This window comes from Colossoma macropomum, unplaced genomic scaffold (genome assembly GCF_904425465.1).
Source record: "Colossoma macropomum unplaced genomic scaffold, Colossoma_macropomum, whole genome shotgun sequence".
In the NCBI taxonomy this organism is placed as follows: domain Eukaryota; kingdom Metazoa; phylum Chordata; class Actinopteri; order Characiformes; family Serrasalmidae; genus Colossoma; species Colossoma macropomum.
This window is the reverse complement of record NW_023494789.1, coordinates 3,649,445-3,666,670: the sequence shown is the minus strand read 5'-3', so window position 1 is coordinate 3,666,670 and position 17,226 is coordinate 3,649,445. Positions and strand designations below refer to the sequence as shown.

At 37.7% G+C, this 17,226-nt stretch overlaps 2 protein-coding genes across 2 annotated transcripts in view; one reads left to right on the top strand and one right to left on the bottom strand.

The window, feature by feature from the left end:
* The window catches only part of tmtops2a (teleost multiple tissue opsin 2a), a 47,009-nt gene extending 41,534 nt beyond the window's left edge, over nt 1-5,475 (top strand). The window contains exon 4 of the mRNA XM_036569808.1: nt 4,047-5,475. Within this exon, the coding sequence (XP_036425701.1) occupies nt 4,047-4,262 (216 nt within the window). The 3' untranslated portion in view covers nt 4,263-5,475. The remainder of the gene's footprint in view (nt 1-4,046) is intronic.
* Nucleotides 1-17,226, bottom strand: part of st6gal2b (ST6 beta-galactosamide alpha-2,6-sialyltranferase 2b) — a 44,003-nt gene that overhangs the window by 1,596 nt on the left and 25,181 nt on the right. The window contains exons 5-7 of the mRNA XM_036569806.1: nt 14,200-14,297; nt 14,008-14,109; nt 11,677-11,851 (exon numbers count right to left, since the gene is read on the bottom strand). Of these exons, the coding sequence (XP_036425699.1) occupies nt 11,677-11,851; nt 14,008-14,109; nt 14,200-14,297 (375 nt within the window). The remainder of the gene's footprint in view (nt 1-11,676; nt 11,852-14,007; nt 14,110-14,199; nt 14,298-17,226) is intronic.

Below are 17,226 nucleotides of genomic sequence, written 5' to 3'. Positions count from 1 at the left end.
GATATTTCTGAACAGCAAAACATGTTTTCATATTTCAAGCTCCATTGATATATACTAAGTAAGCCCACACTAATTTTGGCCAATAATGTTAACCGGATATGGTTCTCTATGCTTGAATATCAAAATTAGTTGGAATGCACATCCCTAATTAGGAACTAGGGGTGGTCATCGATGCGAACTCCATGTTAGAGCACGATAAGACGTCTCATTAATGTGTCCAAAGGCTGAATCCAAAGCTATTAAAAATATATAGGTGGTTATGACAGAGGTTATGACCTCCTGAAATGGACACGTTGCAGTTGGCAGTATATTATGAAGACAGCTCTGCCCGTGTACTGTCCACCGTTGGTCTCACCAGAAAGAAACAGCACCATCTTCTGGATTAAGACAGAATGCATTTTTATAATCTATTAGTCTGACAATGGGCTTATGGCTAGAGCAGGACGCAGATAATATTCTATAAATCTGCAAAATGAATTTGAATAACTGATTTTATGACTTTTATGAAACCACTCACTTCCATAGGGTAGCAAACACTAGGCCACCAGCAGCATGCAGTTGCCAGCTATAGGCATATAGGAGACATCTTACTCTGATTTGTGGCCTTAGTTATGGTCTTTCTACTGCTTGGGATTGGTCACTGGGTTTCTGGAACAGCAGGAAAACTTAAACAAGACTGCACTGGACATTAAAGCTGACATGGCCGAGTTTTGCGCGTGCTGTTATGAAGCGTTTTTAGCAGTTTAAAAATCTTCATCAACCCCCCTTTTCACTGACCACAGTTTGCAAAAAAAGTTGTTTTCATTTACTGAGATGATGGTTAAAAAGCCACTATTTACTTCCGCTTTCCTGCATCGCTGATGTGTTGAGATGGCACCAGCAACTAGTGTTGCCAGGTTGGGCAAGAATCCCCGAGGTTAGCTTTTATGCCAGTTGCCAACAAACAAATATAGTTAATCAGCTAGTTTTTTCACTTTGTTGTACTATTTCAGTTTCATTAAAAATAATACAAAGGCAAACTAAAAAAATCGATTTTTTTTATAATATTACAAATGTAAAAACAACAACAACAACAACAACAACAACAATTATAATAAGAATAGTTAGAAATTAAATAAAAAACTCAACAGTCCTGCTGGTATAATGATCAATAAAACTGTAATAATAATAATAGTAATAATAAAAATAATAGTAATAATAATAATAATAATAGTAATAATAAAAATAATAGCAAAAATAATTTAGTGTATTCAGTCATTCTGAGTCATTATTCTTAGATAATATATTTTCTTATCTTATAGTTTGATAGAATAGGTGAAAATGAAAATATTCAATCGTTGCAGCCCTACTTAATTTACATTCATAATAATCATAATTGAATGATAAAACATTGATAAGTGTGTATCGACACCATTTTTAATCCCGAAATACTGCGATATTAGACTGTATCCATATCTTCTCCTATTCTTACTAGGAATGACAGGAAAAACAGTTCAGAAATGCACAAGTAAATTGATGGAAATACTTTGCAAGCAGTAAACAAACAAACAAGATTATGTGTCCTAGAACTACACTATAGGCATTAATCCACCTGTTGTCTGCCTAGTTTTCATTGTCTGTATTCCACTTTCATTGTCTGTATTCTACTGTATCCATCTTCAGCCCTTCTGTGTGGGTAGCAATAGATTTGAAGCAAGTCATGAACTTAATGAAATGCAGTTCATGTTTTGTTTATTATGGCTGCCCACAGACCTACACACAAAAACACAAACAAACACAGCACCCTGCAAAGATCAGAGAAAGAAACTCTTGCATGCCTGAACACTTACATGCACAGCTGCATATTAACTAGCTGGCACAGCTTCATTCACAGACCAGCCTTCCAGGTGAGCAACGTCAATGCCAAAACCAGTGGGACACCCAGTCCCTCCAGATGACCAGTCTGGCATCCACCTTCTCCAGCACAGCCAATTCACTCTAGGAACATACTAGCCCAATGAATACTGCCATAAGTTGCCAAGGCAGCTAGCAGCATTTTTTCAGTTTTTCACTTATACATAAAAATATAAGCTGTTAAGAAGGATTACAATTGACTAATTACTTCTCTGTATCTGTAATTATATTACCTCTAGTTACTCTCCAACACCCACACACACCCATACCAATGGTGAGGTTCAAGGGAAACCTCAACAGTCCCCTTGGTCCTTTATTTAGAAACAAATCACAGTAAACATAATTTATAAAGGCCTGTCACTCTCCTTGCTTTTAAACAACACACAGCCAGACAGGCACAGATAATCTATATAGAGGAAATTTATGCATAGAGCATAATTAATATTGTTCTCTCAGAGGTATTTGGAAATAACCAAATTCTTAATATGTCAGTAAATGTAATGTGATTGCTTGATACAGGATTTCAGCTGCTTGTGGACTCTTTTGCTATAAAGCCATGCTGTTGTAATTCGTGCAGAATGTGGTTTGGCATTATCTTACTGAAACAAGCAAGACCTTCCCTGAAAAAGACTTTGTCTGAATGGCAGAATATGTTGCTCTAAAACCTGCACTTATGCACCCCATACCATCATGGATGCTGGTGTTTGAACTGTGGGCTGATAACAAGCTGGATGGTCCCTCATAAATTCAGCATTCATAATTTCCTAAAAAGCATTCCAGACCACAGGACACTTTTCCACTTCAACTCAGTTCGTCTTCCATGAGCTCAGGCCCAGAGAAGGCGGCAGCGTTTCTGGATCTTGTTAATATTTGGTTTCTTCTTCGCATGGTAGAGTTTTAACTTGTATTTGTGGATGCAGCGACAAACTGTGTTCACATACAGTGGTTTTCAGAAGTATTCCTGAGCCCATGCAGTGACCACTACAGAACTGTATCTGTTTTTAATGCAGTGCTTCCTGAGGGCCTGAAGATCACAGCCAGCCAATAATGGTTTTTGGCCTTGTCCCTTGCATACAGAGATTTCTCCACATTTAATAATATTATGTAGCGTAGGTGATGAAATCCCCAAGTTCTTTGCTATTTTACATTGAGAAACATTCTTTTTGATTTGTTGCACTATTTGCCTGCACAGTCTTTCACAGAGTTTCAACGTTTAATATGTCATCTTTGTACTATTTTAAATTAAATATAGGGTTTAAATGTGTTTTGGACATCATTACATTCTGTTTTCATTTACATTTTGCACAGTGTCCCAACTATTTTGAAAAAAAGGTTGTAAACCATAATACTTTACACTTCTTTGTCACAGGAAAAGGTAATTGCATTAGTGTAACGTTGCGCTGAAACTATCAGCTTCACAGATTGTCTGAATACTGTATTAAGATAAATACAGAAGCATATTCTGGGCCTATTTTTGTGATAACAGTAAAACAGAAATAGGATGCAAGTGTGGCAGATATGTTCTTGGTGATTTTGTGACCACAGGCACTAATCTGGTGCAGAACGGTGAGTTATAAATTAGGGTTAGGTTAGCATAAATATGATATCTATAGGGGTGGTTAGATGTGCTCCAGCTATTTTCATTGACATCTAGGCCATGGTTCCCATAAGTGTTTATAGAGGAAAGACAAACTATTAAAAAAAGCAAAAAATACTATATTCTATTGACATTCTATTGATTTTACTAACCATATAACTACTGCATAATGACACTTCAACTGTCTGTTTCATGTTTAGTAGCCAGGACTGAAATTTTTGTTGTAATTTGTTATTAAGGACGCACAATGGTACCGGACTCTTATCAGTATGGGCAGTATATTGCTTAAAAATAATACTGGCATCAGACAGATGTTTAGATTTCACCAAAATTTCAAAAAGATATTTGATTATATATTTATTTTATTATGGAAAAGTAGAATATTTAGACTATGCTGGTTCAAAAATTGGTATAAATGTTTATATATCACTATTAATACCAGCATAATGCATAGTTTGCATCTGTAGGAATACTGAACCCTCAGGCAAGAAACGTGTGATGAACTGACGACTAATACTGAGGTTACTGATACAGGTCTTCATGTGCTTTGGTGCAGTTCTACAGGTGTTTCCTGATTCTGTTCCAGTGCAAGCACAGATCGCAGGAGAATGGTCACTCCATGCCATCGAGGACCACGGTCATCCAGCTGAACCGCAGACTCTGCAGCAACACCGTGACGGGCAACGTGCCCACCTCCCTCAGGCTCAACAACAACAACGAGTGCAGCCCTCCTGTCTCAGTCCGGACCAATCTGCCCGAAATCACTCCCTGATAGCTCAACAAACCTCTTCATAAGCAGCGTAACCTGGCTCGGGATTCGAGTTAGACGCAATCGTTCTTCTTGCCTGAAGGATGGAATAAGGATAAGGATAGTGTTCCTCAGCATCGGCCAAAAGGCATGTCTAGACTGGGATGTCGGCCCTGAGTCTGTATTCAATGGAATGCGCTAATCTGTCTTTTGATTTTGGTCATTTCACATGATGTACTCTGTTTTGCTGCTGAATGTCTGTGTCAATATCTTTAAATGGTTTTGCTAAATGTAATGGAGAACAAAGTGTACATGTTGATGGAATACAAAACTGTGACTAATCAATATGCTATAGGAGTCAATGTGTTTGGAACAAGTGCATGTCTTGTTGGATCCATAAACCAGACAATGGAGTCAAAACCTGTCGCTTTTGGAGCCCAAAATGAAGACTCTTCTGGACGTTCAATCACAAAAAACTCATGTTGGCATGCACCCATTACAACAGCAGTCCGAAGCATCAAGCTAATGCCTAGTCTCCTTGTCATGTGTCACGCAGATGCCCAAACTAGACAAAACAATGTCTAAAAATAGGTACTACTTTGTTTGAGTGGCTTGTTTATTAATGTGTGCATGTAGTCAATATATCAGGAGGCTAAAAAGCCTTATGATTCAAGTCATTCAGGAAATAAGCTAGAAAGTAGCCCAAGAGGATGACCAAAGCCTCTTTAAATGAAGTTCTGAACAACAATGGACTAGGCCCTGGACTTCAGTCCAGCCCAGCTCACCACAATCATTCGGACACCAACCATCTTGGTATCCCCTTTCAGTGTACCCTGACTGGTAGCTTCATCTGGACTGGTAATAAACTATTTTGGTGGTTGTTAGCAGTCTACAGATAAGGCAGTTTAACTGTGTAATGAATAATGTGGCAAACATCTAGACATCTAGCTAAGTAAGGTGTTTTTCCTAATTAGATTACTGGTGATGGTGATGTTTCAACCCTCTACCGTTACCAGTGTGGCCGCTAGCCAGGGAACTTTTGATTTCTGAGACAGACAGAATCTCAATAATCAGATTTGGCTACGCATGAGCACACAGATTCCCCTCTCATACCAGAAGATCACCAGCTGCCTCCAACTGAGCTTCCTAGAAATCTGCTTTCATTTTTGAAAATTTGACAAGGGCTGAATCTCTATGGTCAACTGAGTCGGAGCATCTTTGAAACGATCTGATGAGTCCTGTTTTCTTTTACATCATGTTTACTGCCAGGTACGAGTACACCGTTTACCTGGACACCAGGATGCACTGTGGGAAGAAGATAAGCCAATGTAGGGAGTGTGATGCTCTGGGCAATGTTCTGCTGGGAAAGCATTGATGTGGATGTCAATTTGACATGTTCCACCTAACTAAACATCGTTACAGTCCAGGCACACCCCCATCATTGCGATAGTATTCCCTAATGGCAGTGGCCTCTTTCCACCAGATAGTGTGGCCTGCACACCACACACATTGTTCACATTGTGAATGATTTGAGGAACATGAAGAAGAGTTCAACCTGTTGCCCTGGATTCCGAATTCTCCGCATTCTCAATCCGACTGAGCGTCTGTGGGATGCGCTGTAACAACAAGTCTGATCCGCGGCAGCTACGCCTCAAAACAAACAAGACTTAAAGAATCTGCTGCTAACATCTTAGTGCCAGGTACCACAGTACACCTTCAGAGGTCTTGTAGAATCAATGCCTCACAGACTGGAGCTGTTTAGGTGTCATGTGGAGGACCAACAGCACGTTAGGCATAATGTTTTGGCTCATAGGTGTATATTGACCATTCTACCAAATTCATTCAAATTGCAGACCCACATTAAAAACTATAAAAAACACACTCAGGTATTCAGATCTTAGATATGTACAAGGATCAATTTTAACCCAAGGCATTCATTGATATAGTAGTAACCTAAATATTATTAAACCATTAATATTATTATATCATTAAAAATTATTATCACAGGGTACTTTCTACTGGGAGGTAGCTGTTCCAAACCCTACCCCTTAATTTTAACTTGTGAAAATAATACTTAAATTTGATTTTTTTTTTCAATGTTTTTAAAAAGATCTTTTGGATTTCTTTTAAAGTGAAGGTAAAAGATTTAAATTTACCAAAGTCTGAAAATCAGTGTGGAACCTTAAGAACTGTCACTTCTGAAACAAATATTTTCCGAAACACATTTTCTGCAATTAAGGAAAGTCTTTACGTTTAAATACAAATATTATGATTTTTTTGTGTGTACAACTGTTCACAGCTGTGTTTGCTAGTCCTGTATAGGCTAGCGTCTTAGCTACAACTGCTACAATTGTCAGGAGTGAAACAGTCATTACCAAAATATTTGGTAAAGTTTCGGCAGCGTTATGATTGGTTCGGTAGTGACAAAATGGAATGTCACTACCATTTATTATTTTAATAAAATAAAAATATTGAGTCAATCAAAGCAAAAGCATTTTTGTCTAAAGTCCAAATCTGTTAAAAAGTCTGAAATGTGTTTTGAAATCTGACCTTCAACCAAGTTGATAGAACATCAAGGAACAGACTTTATTACAGCCAGAGAGTCATACAAACAGTCCTAAGCAACCAAAACAAAGACGAAATCAATGAACATGAAAAACACCAAGAACAATAAGTAACAAGGCTGAGAACTGTGGAGTACGATCTGGCAAGACTTCACAAGGACCCGAGCCAAGATACAAGCTATATATAGAAAGAGAAATGAGAAAACATGCTTCAAGTGAGCTGTGAGCCATTACAACTCAGGAGAGAGTGACCTCTGCAGGTGGGGAGGGGAATCTCCAGCCAAGAATGTGACATACACCAGTCAGGCATTACATTATGACCACCTCCTTGTTTCTACGCTCATTGTCCATTTTATCAGCTCCACTTACTATATAGGTGCACTTTGTAGTTCTACAGTTACAGACTGTAGTCCATCTGTTTCTCTGATACTTTGTTAGCCCCCTTTTACCCTGTTCTTCAGTGGTCAGGACCCCCATGGACCCTCACAGAGCAGGTACTATTTGGGTGGTGGATCATTCTCAGCACTGCAGTAACACTGACGTGGTGGTGGTGTGTTAGTGTGTGTTGCGCTGGTCTGAGTGGATCAGACACAGCACTGCTGCTGGAGTTTTAAACACTGTGTCCACTCACTGTCCACTCTATTAGACACTCCTACCTTGTCAGTCCACCTTGTAGATGTAAAGTCAGAGACGATAGCTCATCTGCTGCTGCACAGTTTGTGTTGGTCATCCTCTAGTCCTTCATCAGTGGTCACAGGACGCTGCCCACAGGACGCTGTTGGCTGGATATTTTTGGTTGGTGGACTATTCTCAGTCCAGCAGTGACACTGAGGTGTTTACAAACTCCTGCAGCACTGCTGTGTCTGATCCACTCAGACCAGCACAACACACACTAACACACCATCATTGTTACTGCAGTACTGAGAATGACCCACCACTCAAATAGTACCTGCTCTGTGAGGGTCCATGGGGGTCCTGACCACTGACGAACAGGGTAAAAGGGGGCCAACAAAGTATCAGAGAAACAGATGGACTACAGTCTGTAACTGTAGAACTACAAAGTGCACCTATATAGTAAGTGGAGCTGATAAAATGGACAATGAGCGTAGAAACAAGGAGGTGGTCATAATGTTATGCCTGATTGGTGTGTATATACTTTTTTAACACAGGGTGAATTGGTGAAGCCACTCCTCCAGTGGTACATACTCCTTGGAAATGCACTGATTTTCACTGACTTTAAAGGGCTTTTTCTTATATGGTCATATGAAAACGTTTAGGGACCCCAGTCAAATTACATGTTTTGCTGACTTCAAGTGAAAGTAAGTTAACAAACCCTCTACAGAGAACACACTTCAGCACATTTTAATGTAAAATTACTGTTTATTTGCTGAATTTTAACATATTGGGGAAAAACATAAAATGTTTTATTTTTTATCAATTATGTTAAAATGTGTTAAATAATTAATAAATAATTAACAAATAATTAACATTTTCACTTCAAAATCAACAAAACATGTAATTTGACAGGGCGTTGTGCTAAAGTATTCCAGTGGTTTCATTCGGTGTTATAGAACACTTTCCTCCATCTCTCACCAGCTTTTCTCTGCACCCTGTTGGATATTGCAGGACGCAGTTGCAGTCATATCAGGCGACCACAAATGGACAGGATGCTGAGAGCCACTCGCCGCATTTCCGTATTTCTTTCTCTCACTGTTTGTTACCTGACATACGGCAACTCACTAGACCGTCTCTCATTAGTCCTGATGCCCAGTCCATTTTTGCTCTCAGGCACGATGAGACTTTTTAGCTGATCTCCTGAACTTCCTGAATCACAGAGACTCGTTACATTAATTAAAAACATTTGTAAAACTTTATGAAAGGGGAATCCAGCTGGATTTGTTAAGCTTGAAAAAAAAAGCCAGAGCTTTTTATTTCTGAATGGAATCAGCAAGAATTTCATACCATTATACAACATTATGCATTCAATCAGCACCTGGTCACGTTAACCAAAATTGCAAATAAAGATGCTGTAAGTCTGTAAGTCCCTGTTTTGTATTTCACGGTTTTCCCTTACAGTGAACATGTACAGACACATACAGCAGCTCACACTCAAAATGTGGTGAAAGGCAGGAGATGATCCAGGGTTAGAGCTGCGGTTGACTGAGGCTGTTTGTCTGAGGATTTGTAAACACACTGGGCCAGCAGCTACACGCCCACTACAACCGCCATGTCTGGCATTCAAATCAAACAAGCTTCCCTGATCTTTAACAACCACTGTCAAATACAGAAGCACAGCCAAAAGAGAGTCTGTAGATATTCTGAAAGATACAGTACAGTTACTGGATGAAAAGTCGCCCAGTCCATAACAGTGTTAGACATGCAGGATAAAGACGCCACTGGTGTTAGATTTGCATGTGCAGGGAAGCGTATATATGCCAGCCTGGACGACATTTATACTGGCTCTTTTGCAGTCAAGTTTAAATGTCTCTATATGTTTAGTTTTCTATATATCATTGTTTTCACCAGAAAGCCAAGACTCAAAAAATGGGTTTCAGGTCAAAGTGACTCAAAATAATGGATCAGGTGATACATACACTTACAAAAGTTTGGTTATCTTCTTGCCAAATTCATTTTTTTATGGTTGATTTTTGAACTGAAATTCTGCAGCAAACAATTTTAAAGGGGAACTTCACTGGTTTTGCAAAATTACTCAATCATTTAATAGTTTAGATGTAAACAAAATCATTCAGAGTGGTTCGTTGTGAATTGTGCCTTTCTAGAGAAATTTACAGTCAGAATTGTTCACCATTATAGTAATAGGAACCAGATGTCTAAAGCATTTAATAGCTCTAAAAGCTACATCCCGTTAAGTTATTAAACAAAATGGTTATTAATGTGGGCGGCACGGTGGCGCAGTGGGTAGCGCTGTCGCCTCACAGCAAGAATGGCCTGGGTTCGATTCCCGGCCGGGCAACCAGGGTCATTTCTGTGTGGAGTTTGCCTGTTCTCCCCATGTCTGCGTGGGTTTCCTCTGGGTACTCCGGTTTCCTCCCACAGTCCAAAAACATGCAGTCAGGCTGATTGGACGTGCTAAATTGCCCCTAGGTGTGAGTGTGTGTGTGTGAATGTCTATGTCTGTCTGTCTGCCCTGCGATGGACTGGCGACCTGTCCAGGGTGTATCCTGCCTTCCGCCCAATGACAGCTGGGATAGGCTCCAGCACCCCACCGCGACCCAGAAGGATAAGCGGTTTAGATGATAGATGGATGGATGGTTATTAATGCGTTGCTTGATACGTAAGACATTGTTCTGTAACAGATATAAAGTTTTGGCCTAAAAAGTATAAACTATTACTCCGGGGTTACTTCAGTGTTTCAACTCAGAGCAATGTACGCAAGCTAACATGCTTTTGTTGTTACCAGCCTGTAGCTAATGCTGGTGTTGTATCTGATTCAGTTACCCCTCAAATTCACGTTCCCTTCGACAAATCAGGCTGAACGCGCGCACTCACTGAACTGATCTGGTTCCTAGAACTACAATGGTGAACAATTCTGACTCTGTTAATTTCTCTAGAAAGGCCCATTTCACACCAAACCCCTCTGAATGATTTTATTTACATGTGAACGGTTGAATAATTAAGTAGTTTAGCAATATCGGTTGAGTTCCCCTTTAAAGCAGTAGCATTTCCTGCAAATCTTAATACACAGTTACTTTACATGTGATTAACCATAAAAACAAAGCTATAGAAAGATTTTAAAGCACTTTATCTAGTTTCCTGGATTTTCTAACACTAAAATCATGTCTAACGGTAAATAACATCCTAGAACAATGTTAAGATCATTAGCAAAATAACTAAGTTAACTTTTAATAACTTAGTTGTTGAAAGTTAGCTTGATAAATGAGCTCAGTACAAACAGAACTATGTGTTTAACAAATAAAAACAGACACCAATGCACTTGTACTAGTGCAATCTATTGCACTGATATCATTGAGGTTTGATAAAAGACCTTGTGTGTGAAGTTTGTCCTCCTCAGCATAATGTTACACCGAAAAGCTCTAGTGTTAGCTTTAGAGTTAGCTTACCCAAAGGAGCAGCCTCTTACTTAACATGAAAAGCTCTGGTTTCATTAATGTTAACAGAGTTCACATAATTCTTGCTTAAACTTGTATTAAACAGGCTTACATTCATATTTACTCAAGCCTCAGAAGTATATGAGTACAAGCGACTTCTACACAAGTCACAAGTTGAGATGTAAACAAAGTCGTCCCGAGTGGTTTATCGTGAAATGCCTAATTCTAGAGAAACTTAATGAAGCAGACTTTATATACAATGAAAGAAAACAGCTACCAGGGGATCACGACATCGACAGCTATGGATGCCATGTTTCTGCAAGAAAACACTTTTATTAAGACCCGTCAGGGATCTTATGAGAACAAACGTTCTAACTTCTGATGCTGCTAGAACAGCTTTAGAGGTCAGCAGTGAGTAATGTTTGTTTATTTGAGCTCAAGCTATTTCTTTCCTCAGTTGGGAGCCATTAAGTGTCGCCAGCTAGGATGCAAGACAGGTACAGTTTATGCCACACTGGCCCCTTTAATAGCTGTTAATTATGGTATGATTATGGTATGGTATGATAATAATCGTGACAGGCCTATTATAAATTCTGATAAATACAGACACAGGCAAACAAAATATCAAAAAAATATCAGCAAATGTTGCGAATTCCTCACTTTGATAAAGCGATAGAAACTTAAGTTACATAAGAGACATAAAAATGTAGATGTAAAAAAGTCGTGAGACTTCAAACGCATCTGTCTGACGTACATGCACTGATGTTATAGGAGCTTTTTGAATGTCATTATGCAAAGTCTAACCTATAAAGCCAGAAGACGGTGGGTTAGTCTGGATGTTCTCATTAGTGTTGGCCTGAACCACTTTCCACAGGCTCCAGATGAACTCCGGGTGCAGGATATAGAAGGGCTGCTCTGGAGAAAGTGTCCGGTAGTCCTTGTACACCGTGAACAAGTCAAAATCTGGGTTTTTGTACCACTGCAAAAGTCCCAAGAAACATGTTAAACCTGACCCGCAAAGGTCAACGTACACACAAAGAGGGGATGTAAGTATTCAGACGCTTTTGTTTTTGGTATTTTATATAGTTCAGCATGTATCCACCTTAAATGTACATGCACAATGCATTTTCATTTACATTCATAGAAATAAACAAAAATATGACTTTGCACTTATAAATATGAACAAAGATGCACTTATCAGCATAAACAAATAAACTGTCGCTGCAGGAATAAAACCTTGTGTCTCTAAAAATAACAAGAGCAGAAGAAAAACTATTCTTAATTTTAAGTGTAAGTTAATGTAACTATATTTTGTTCTAGGTAATTTTGGAGCATTTCTATTGGTCCATTACAATGTAAATGGCAGATGGCATATTCAAATGCTATTAAAAAAGACAAACATTAATATATACAGGGTTTTGTTCTGACAGCGACAATATGCCATACGTGCAATTCTGCTTTCTCCAAACATGACGAGCTGAATTGTTTCCAAAGAGTTCTGTTTTTGTTTTGGCCAAAGTACATTGCTGGGATTTGTGTAAATGCTTGTGTGCAAACTTCAGACCCGCATCTCATTTTGCATGGAGTGTTGTGTGGATTACAGTCAGTTGTTCATTGTTCCTCTTTTAACTGCTGTGTGAAATCTTCCACTTCCACATCTACCACTTTTATTTTTCAACCTTTACATATGTTTTTACTATGTTTTTATTATAGTGTCTTAATACTTTTCCTGTCAATTTTGTTTTTAAACCTAATTTTGTTTATTCTTATGAATTCATACTGTCTTGCTCATTTTTATAAAGTCAAAAGACATTATATGTGTAAAATATTAAGTCTATACATGCACTGGACGTATTAAATTAGAAAAAACAAAGTGCCTGAATACTTTTTTCTCGCTGCTTATTAATGCAGTGAGTTTTCTGACATTGTATAAAAGCAGTGAGCCACTTGACATCATGTGTTATTAGAGATTTTAGAGATTTCATGCCATTTTTGTGTTGTGGGAAAACCACTGTAATGCAGTTTAGAATATCAAATAAAAACCTACAAGCTCAGCTAAGCCAGAGTATAGTGTGGTTCAGATAGTTTGTTGGCCATTATCCCAGTAATTGTCATAGAATCTGCCCAATCATTTGTGATTTTTTGGCCAAATCCGTCTTTCGGGTTTCATTTTACGTCTTTTGGTTTCAATTTCGGTCTGTTCTTGCTCTACCAAGGGAACTATAAGTGTAAATGCATGGTACCTTTATTTGCAGACACTGAACCTATCCTGGGTTTGAAAATGTAGTATTAGAGCATGAGCTGACATAAAAACACTAGGGCTACAACAATCACTCTACAAAGTCCACTACACTGAATATAAAAAATTGTTGGCGCACATTTTTACTGTCAACATGGTGTTTACTTTAAAAAAATACCCTATATTGTTTTGCATAATATGAAATAAAATATATGTGGCACAGACAGAGCTTTAAAAAACAACAATATAGGAAGATAAACTCACGAAAGCAACGTCCACAAAAGTCACAGCGCATTACAATGCATGATAGCAGAGATATATAAAGCAGCGAATATAGAGATATTTCATAGCAGCACAAAGAACCAGAGTTCCAACACATTTTATGTTCCCAATGACAGCAGGTAAGTGCTTGTAACTCATGGCTACTGTCAGCTTAATAACATTAGGCTACTTAGTAGAAAGCAGAACATTTAATGTAAGAGACGAACGTCTCAATGACGTTAAGGATAATGTAGTAAAATTAATATCATACTAAGGAATCAGTTCAATAATGAAATGGTAAGGCTAAATACTAATGCCATCCAGGCCAGAATGATCCTAAATAAGTTTTAAGATTGCTCAAATTATATAAATTGAAACAAAAATGTAGGCTAGAATTTAGAAAATAAGGCAGGCGATAAGATGAGAGATTAACCAGTTATAGAAGTTCTTGTTAGTTGCAGCCCTAAAAGTCCTAACTGGGAAAATAAGTGTCATTTGTAATTCAGAACATCATGAAAATTTTCAAGGGGTTTAAATATTTTCACAACACACTATAAATGGGCAACACGCTGAAAGTTGGGCTGATTAGCTAATATTAGTAGTTAGCCGGTAGGCAGGTAGGTGGTCAGACTCACCTGATGGAGGTCAGAAGAATAGTTGGAAGCATCCCACGCCACCAGTGTGACGTTCTTATAGAGAGAACTGGTGTTGAAATTATACTCTGGCTCACCCATGACCTGTCCAGGTGTGAAATTAAAAAGCTTTTTAGCATTTTGTCCATCCCCAGCAAGAGACTGCATGTGTTTGAGATGAAGAGGGAGATCAACCTTTGAGTTCACGAGGCGGATGGTGGTCTTGTTGCCCACATCGTTGTCGTAGCCCTCAGTTGGAGCAGAATTGAAGCGAACCACTGCATCATGGGAATCTGTTGAGCGATCAAACATCTTGTCAATAAAAAAAAATCTACTGACACAACAACATTTACATTCCACACAATCATAGGCAGATAGGCAAGCTGTTTACTGCACAATGACATTTCTTTTTATTTGAAAACTATAAACATCAAAATTTACCTGTAGGAATTGTGGGTAAATCATTATATCATATTAATTAAGGTGTTATAAATGAATTATAACAATTCTAATAATTAGGGCACCAGTCCAACAGGACAAAATAATCTCTGAATGAGGTTAACATGATAGTAACGACAGTTATTAACAGTCTCGACTTTTTCTTGTTATCTAAGGGAAATTCTTTCTTAGCTATAAGAACTTCTGTGATATAAGATACACACATGGATAAAACATTTACGAAGTTTAATCAACCATTTATGCTTGTAGGTATATTTCGGTTTTTCCATCTGAATTACGTACCCAAATCGTAAGGCAAATTATTCAGTAACTGCACGAAATAGCTGTAAATTTTGGGTTTTTATTTTTGTAAAAATTAACAGAAAATGTGTTTTATGATCATAAACATAATTCTATATGCTTATAATTTACTGCTGACAGCCAAAAATTTTAGTTGCCCTGTTTTATATATATAAGTAATTTTTACAGAGCAGATCACTGAAAACACCATCTGAGATCCAGTTTGTAGCTCAGATTTGTGGAAAAATGGGTCGACTTTCAGTAGACAAAAAAATGGAGTTCAGCTTCTTTTATTATAAGGGTTTGAAATTACATCACCCATCTATTTGACTGGAAAGAAGACAGTTACAGCTCTCATATGACCCCCACCTTTAGAATGTAGCTTATGAAATATGAAAGTTATGAAGTAAAGAATATGACAAAGCATGCTTTGCAACCACTGCTGGTCCCAAGGAGTTAAAGAGGTTAAAAGGACTTGGTAAAAGGGATAATAAAAGATATGTGTATAGAAAAAGACAGATGTGTACAATGTAAAATAAACAAACTGAACAAGGTAAAATGAGAAATCTAAGAGGTACAGGTAAAGTCAGATAGGTGGCACTATTCAGTTGCCTGAATAAGAACCAAAAGAAGAATTAATGAACACTGGTTACTCTGTAGTGACAATAATAGCTGTCACAACATATAAATAAAATACGAAACATGAAATAATGTGCTGTAATAAAATAATCAGCTTACAAGAATTACATTTAAATTCTGTTTTAACAAATTTATTCACCAAATAATGCTTTTGAACAACACTTCAATATTTTTTAGCTTGGAATAATGCTTTACATATAGCACTGTTATCTGTGTGGTGTTGATATAGCAAGATGTAGCTTTATTTCTGCCAGTATGACATGTTTGAATAAAACATACCGAATATGTTGTCGGAACAAAACCTCATATCAAAACCTCCAAAATGGCAACTTTACAGGAGGAAAAACCTACTTTACTTTTACTTTACTACTTTAGTTTTCTTTTGGTCCATTCATCACGAAATGTAAACACACTGTAAAGAGCAACAGGCATTTTCAAATCATGTAAAAAACTGAAAAATGACAAAAATGGGGATACAATGTTTTGTTCCAACAACAGCGATAAAAATATTTTTGGTCAAACAAATTAAATGGGTTGATTTAATGTTTTTGCTCTAAACTGTGTCCTGTTTACTCATGAGTGTGGGCCTCACAGACTCCAGCCTGCCTGAGTAAAAGCAATTTAAGGTGAAAGAAGTGAAGAATAAAGTAAACAGAATAACTAAAGCAGGTGGAAATGCAGGATAAAACCTGTTAAGAGTGGGAGACGGGCTGTGAGACCCCAAACATGAAATGTAGACCCGTCCACAACACTGATTTAACCTTCTATTGCACAATGTTGCCTCAGGGCAACAAACTCATTTCCCTCACTTTACAATAACATTATACATATTTAAAGACAATGCTAGGATTAACAATAAAGGGAAGAGTTTGAGTATGTCAGTAAAAAGCATGTGCTTGGTCATACTATCTCTTTAAACCTCTTTTTAAACACTAAGTATCAATTTTTTTCTTATGAGATTTTGCAGAAATATGTTTGTTGCCTAGAAGCAACATTGTGTGACGGTGGAATGGGTTTAGCCAGTCACAAGCCAGGTCTCACCACCTCAGGGAATATGGCTGTATATCATTTCTTCCCATTGTCGCACAATGTTGCCTCAAGGCAACATACTCCAAAAGGACTCCTGCACACATTATTATTATTTTTTTTTTTTGTTTTTGAATTTAATAATCAGCTCCGAAAAAATAAATCAAGGACCATTTTATGCAAGAAAAGTGAATTTAATTTTTTTCTTAATTGTTCTCATAATGCGTGCAGTACAGGGTTAACGTAATTTAAAGTACTGAGTGATGGAAGGCAAAACAGCTGTGCGTTGGCATTTCAACACGGATTATAATCAATCTTGACACAAATTCAGGAGCTTTTTAAATGCAAATCATTTGATGTCTTTCAAAAAGGATGTCAAGCACCAGGAAAACAATGCAACAGAGCTTTGTTTTTCATTTTGGCAGATATTCTGAATGCCTGATTGCTGTCAAAATTCACACATGACTAAAGGAATAAAAGAGGACGACCCAAAGCACATTCCACTCTCACCTGTTTGAATTTTGTCAGTTTCCTTGTCTCTGCTTGACTTGTTGTGTTTATGTTTTATGCTTATTTGATTTTGTCTTCTGGCTTCTGTGTTTTTCTGTTTGACTGACCGGCCCTCCAGTCTGTCTTTAATCATGTTTTTTTGATTTTGCATCTTGATCTCCTGTGATGTCTTCTAAATTTTGTATATATTCATGTCCACCAACCATAAAACATCATTGGTTATTAATTCAACTATTTATTATTATAAAACAGACTCTAAAATTGTCCGTATAAATGCATCAAGTCACTAAAAACATTGTGCTGTGAGTG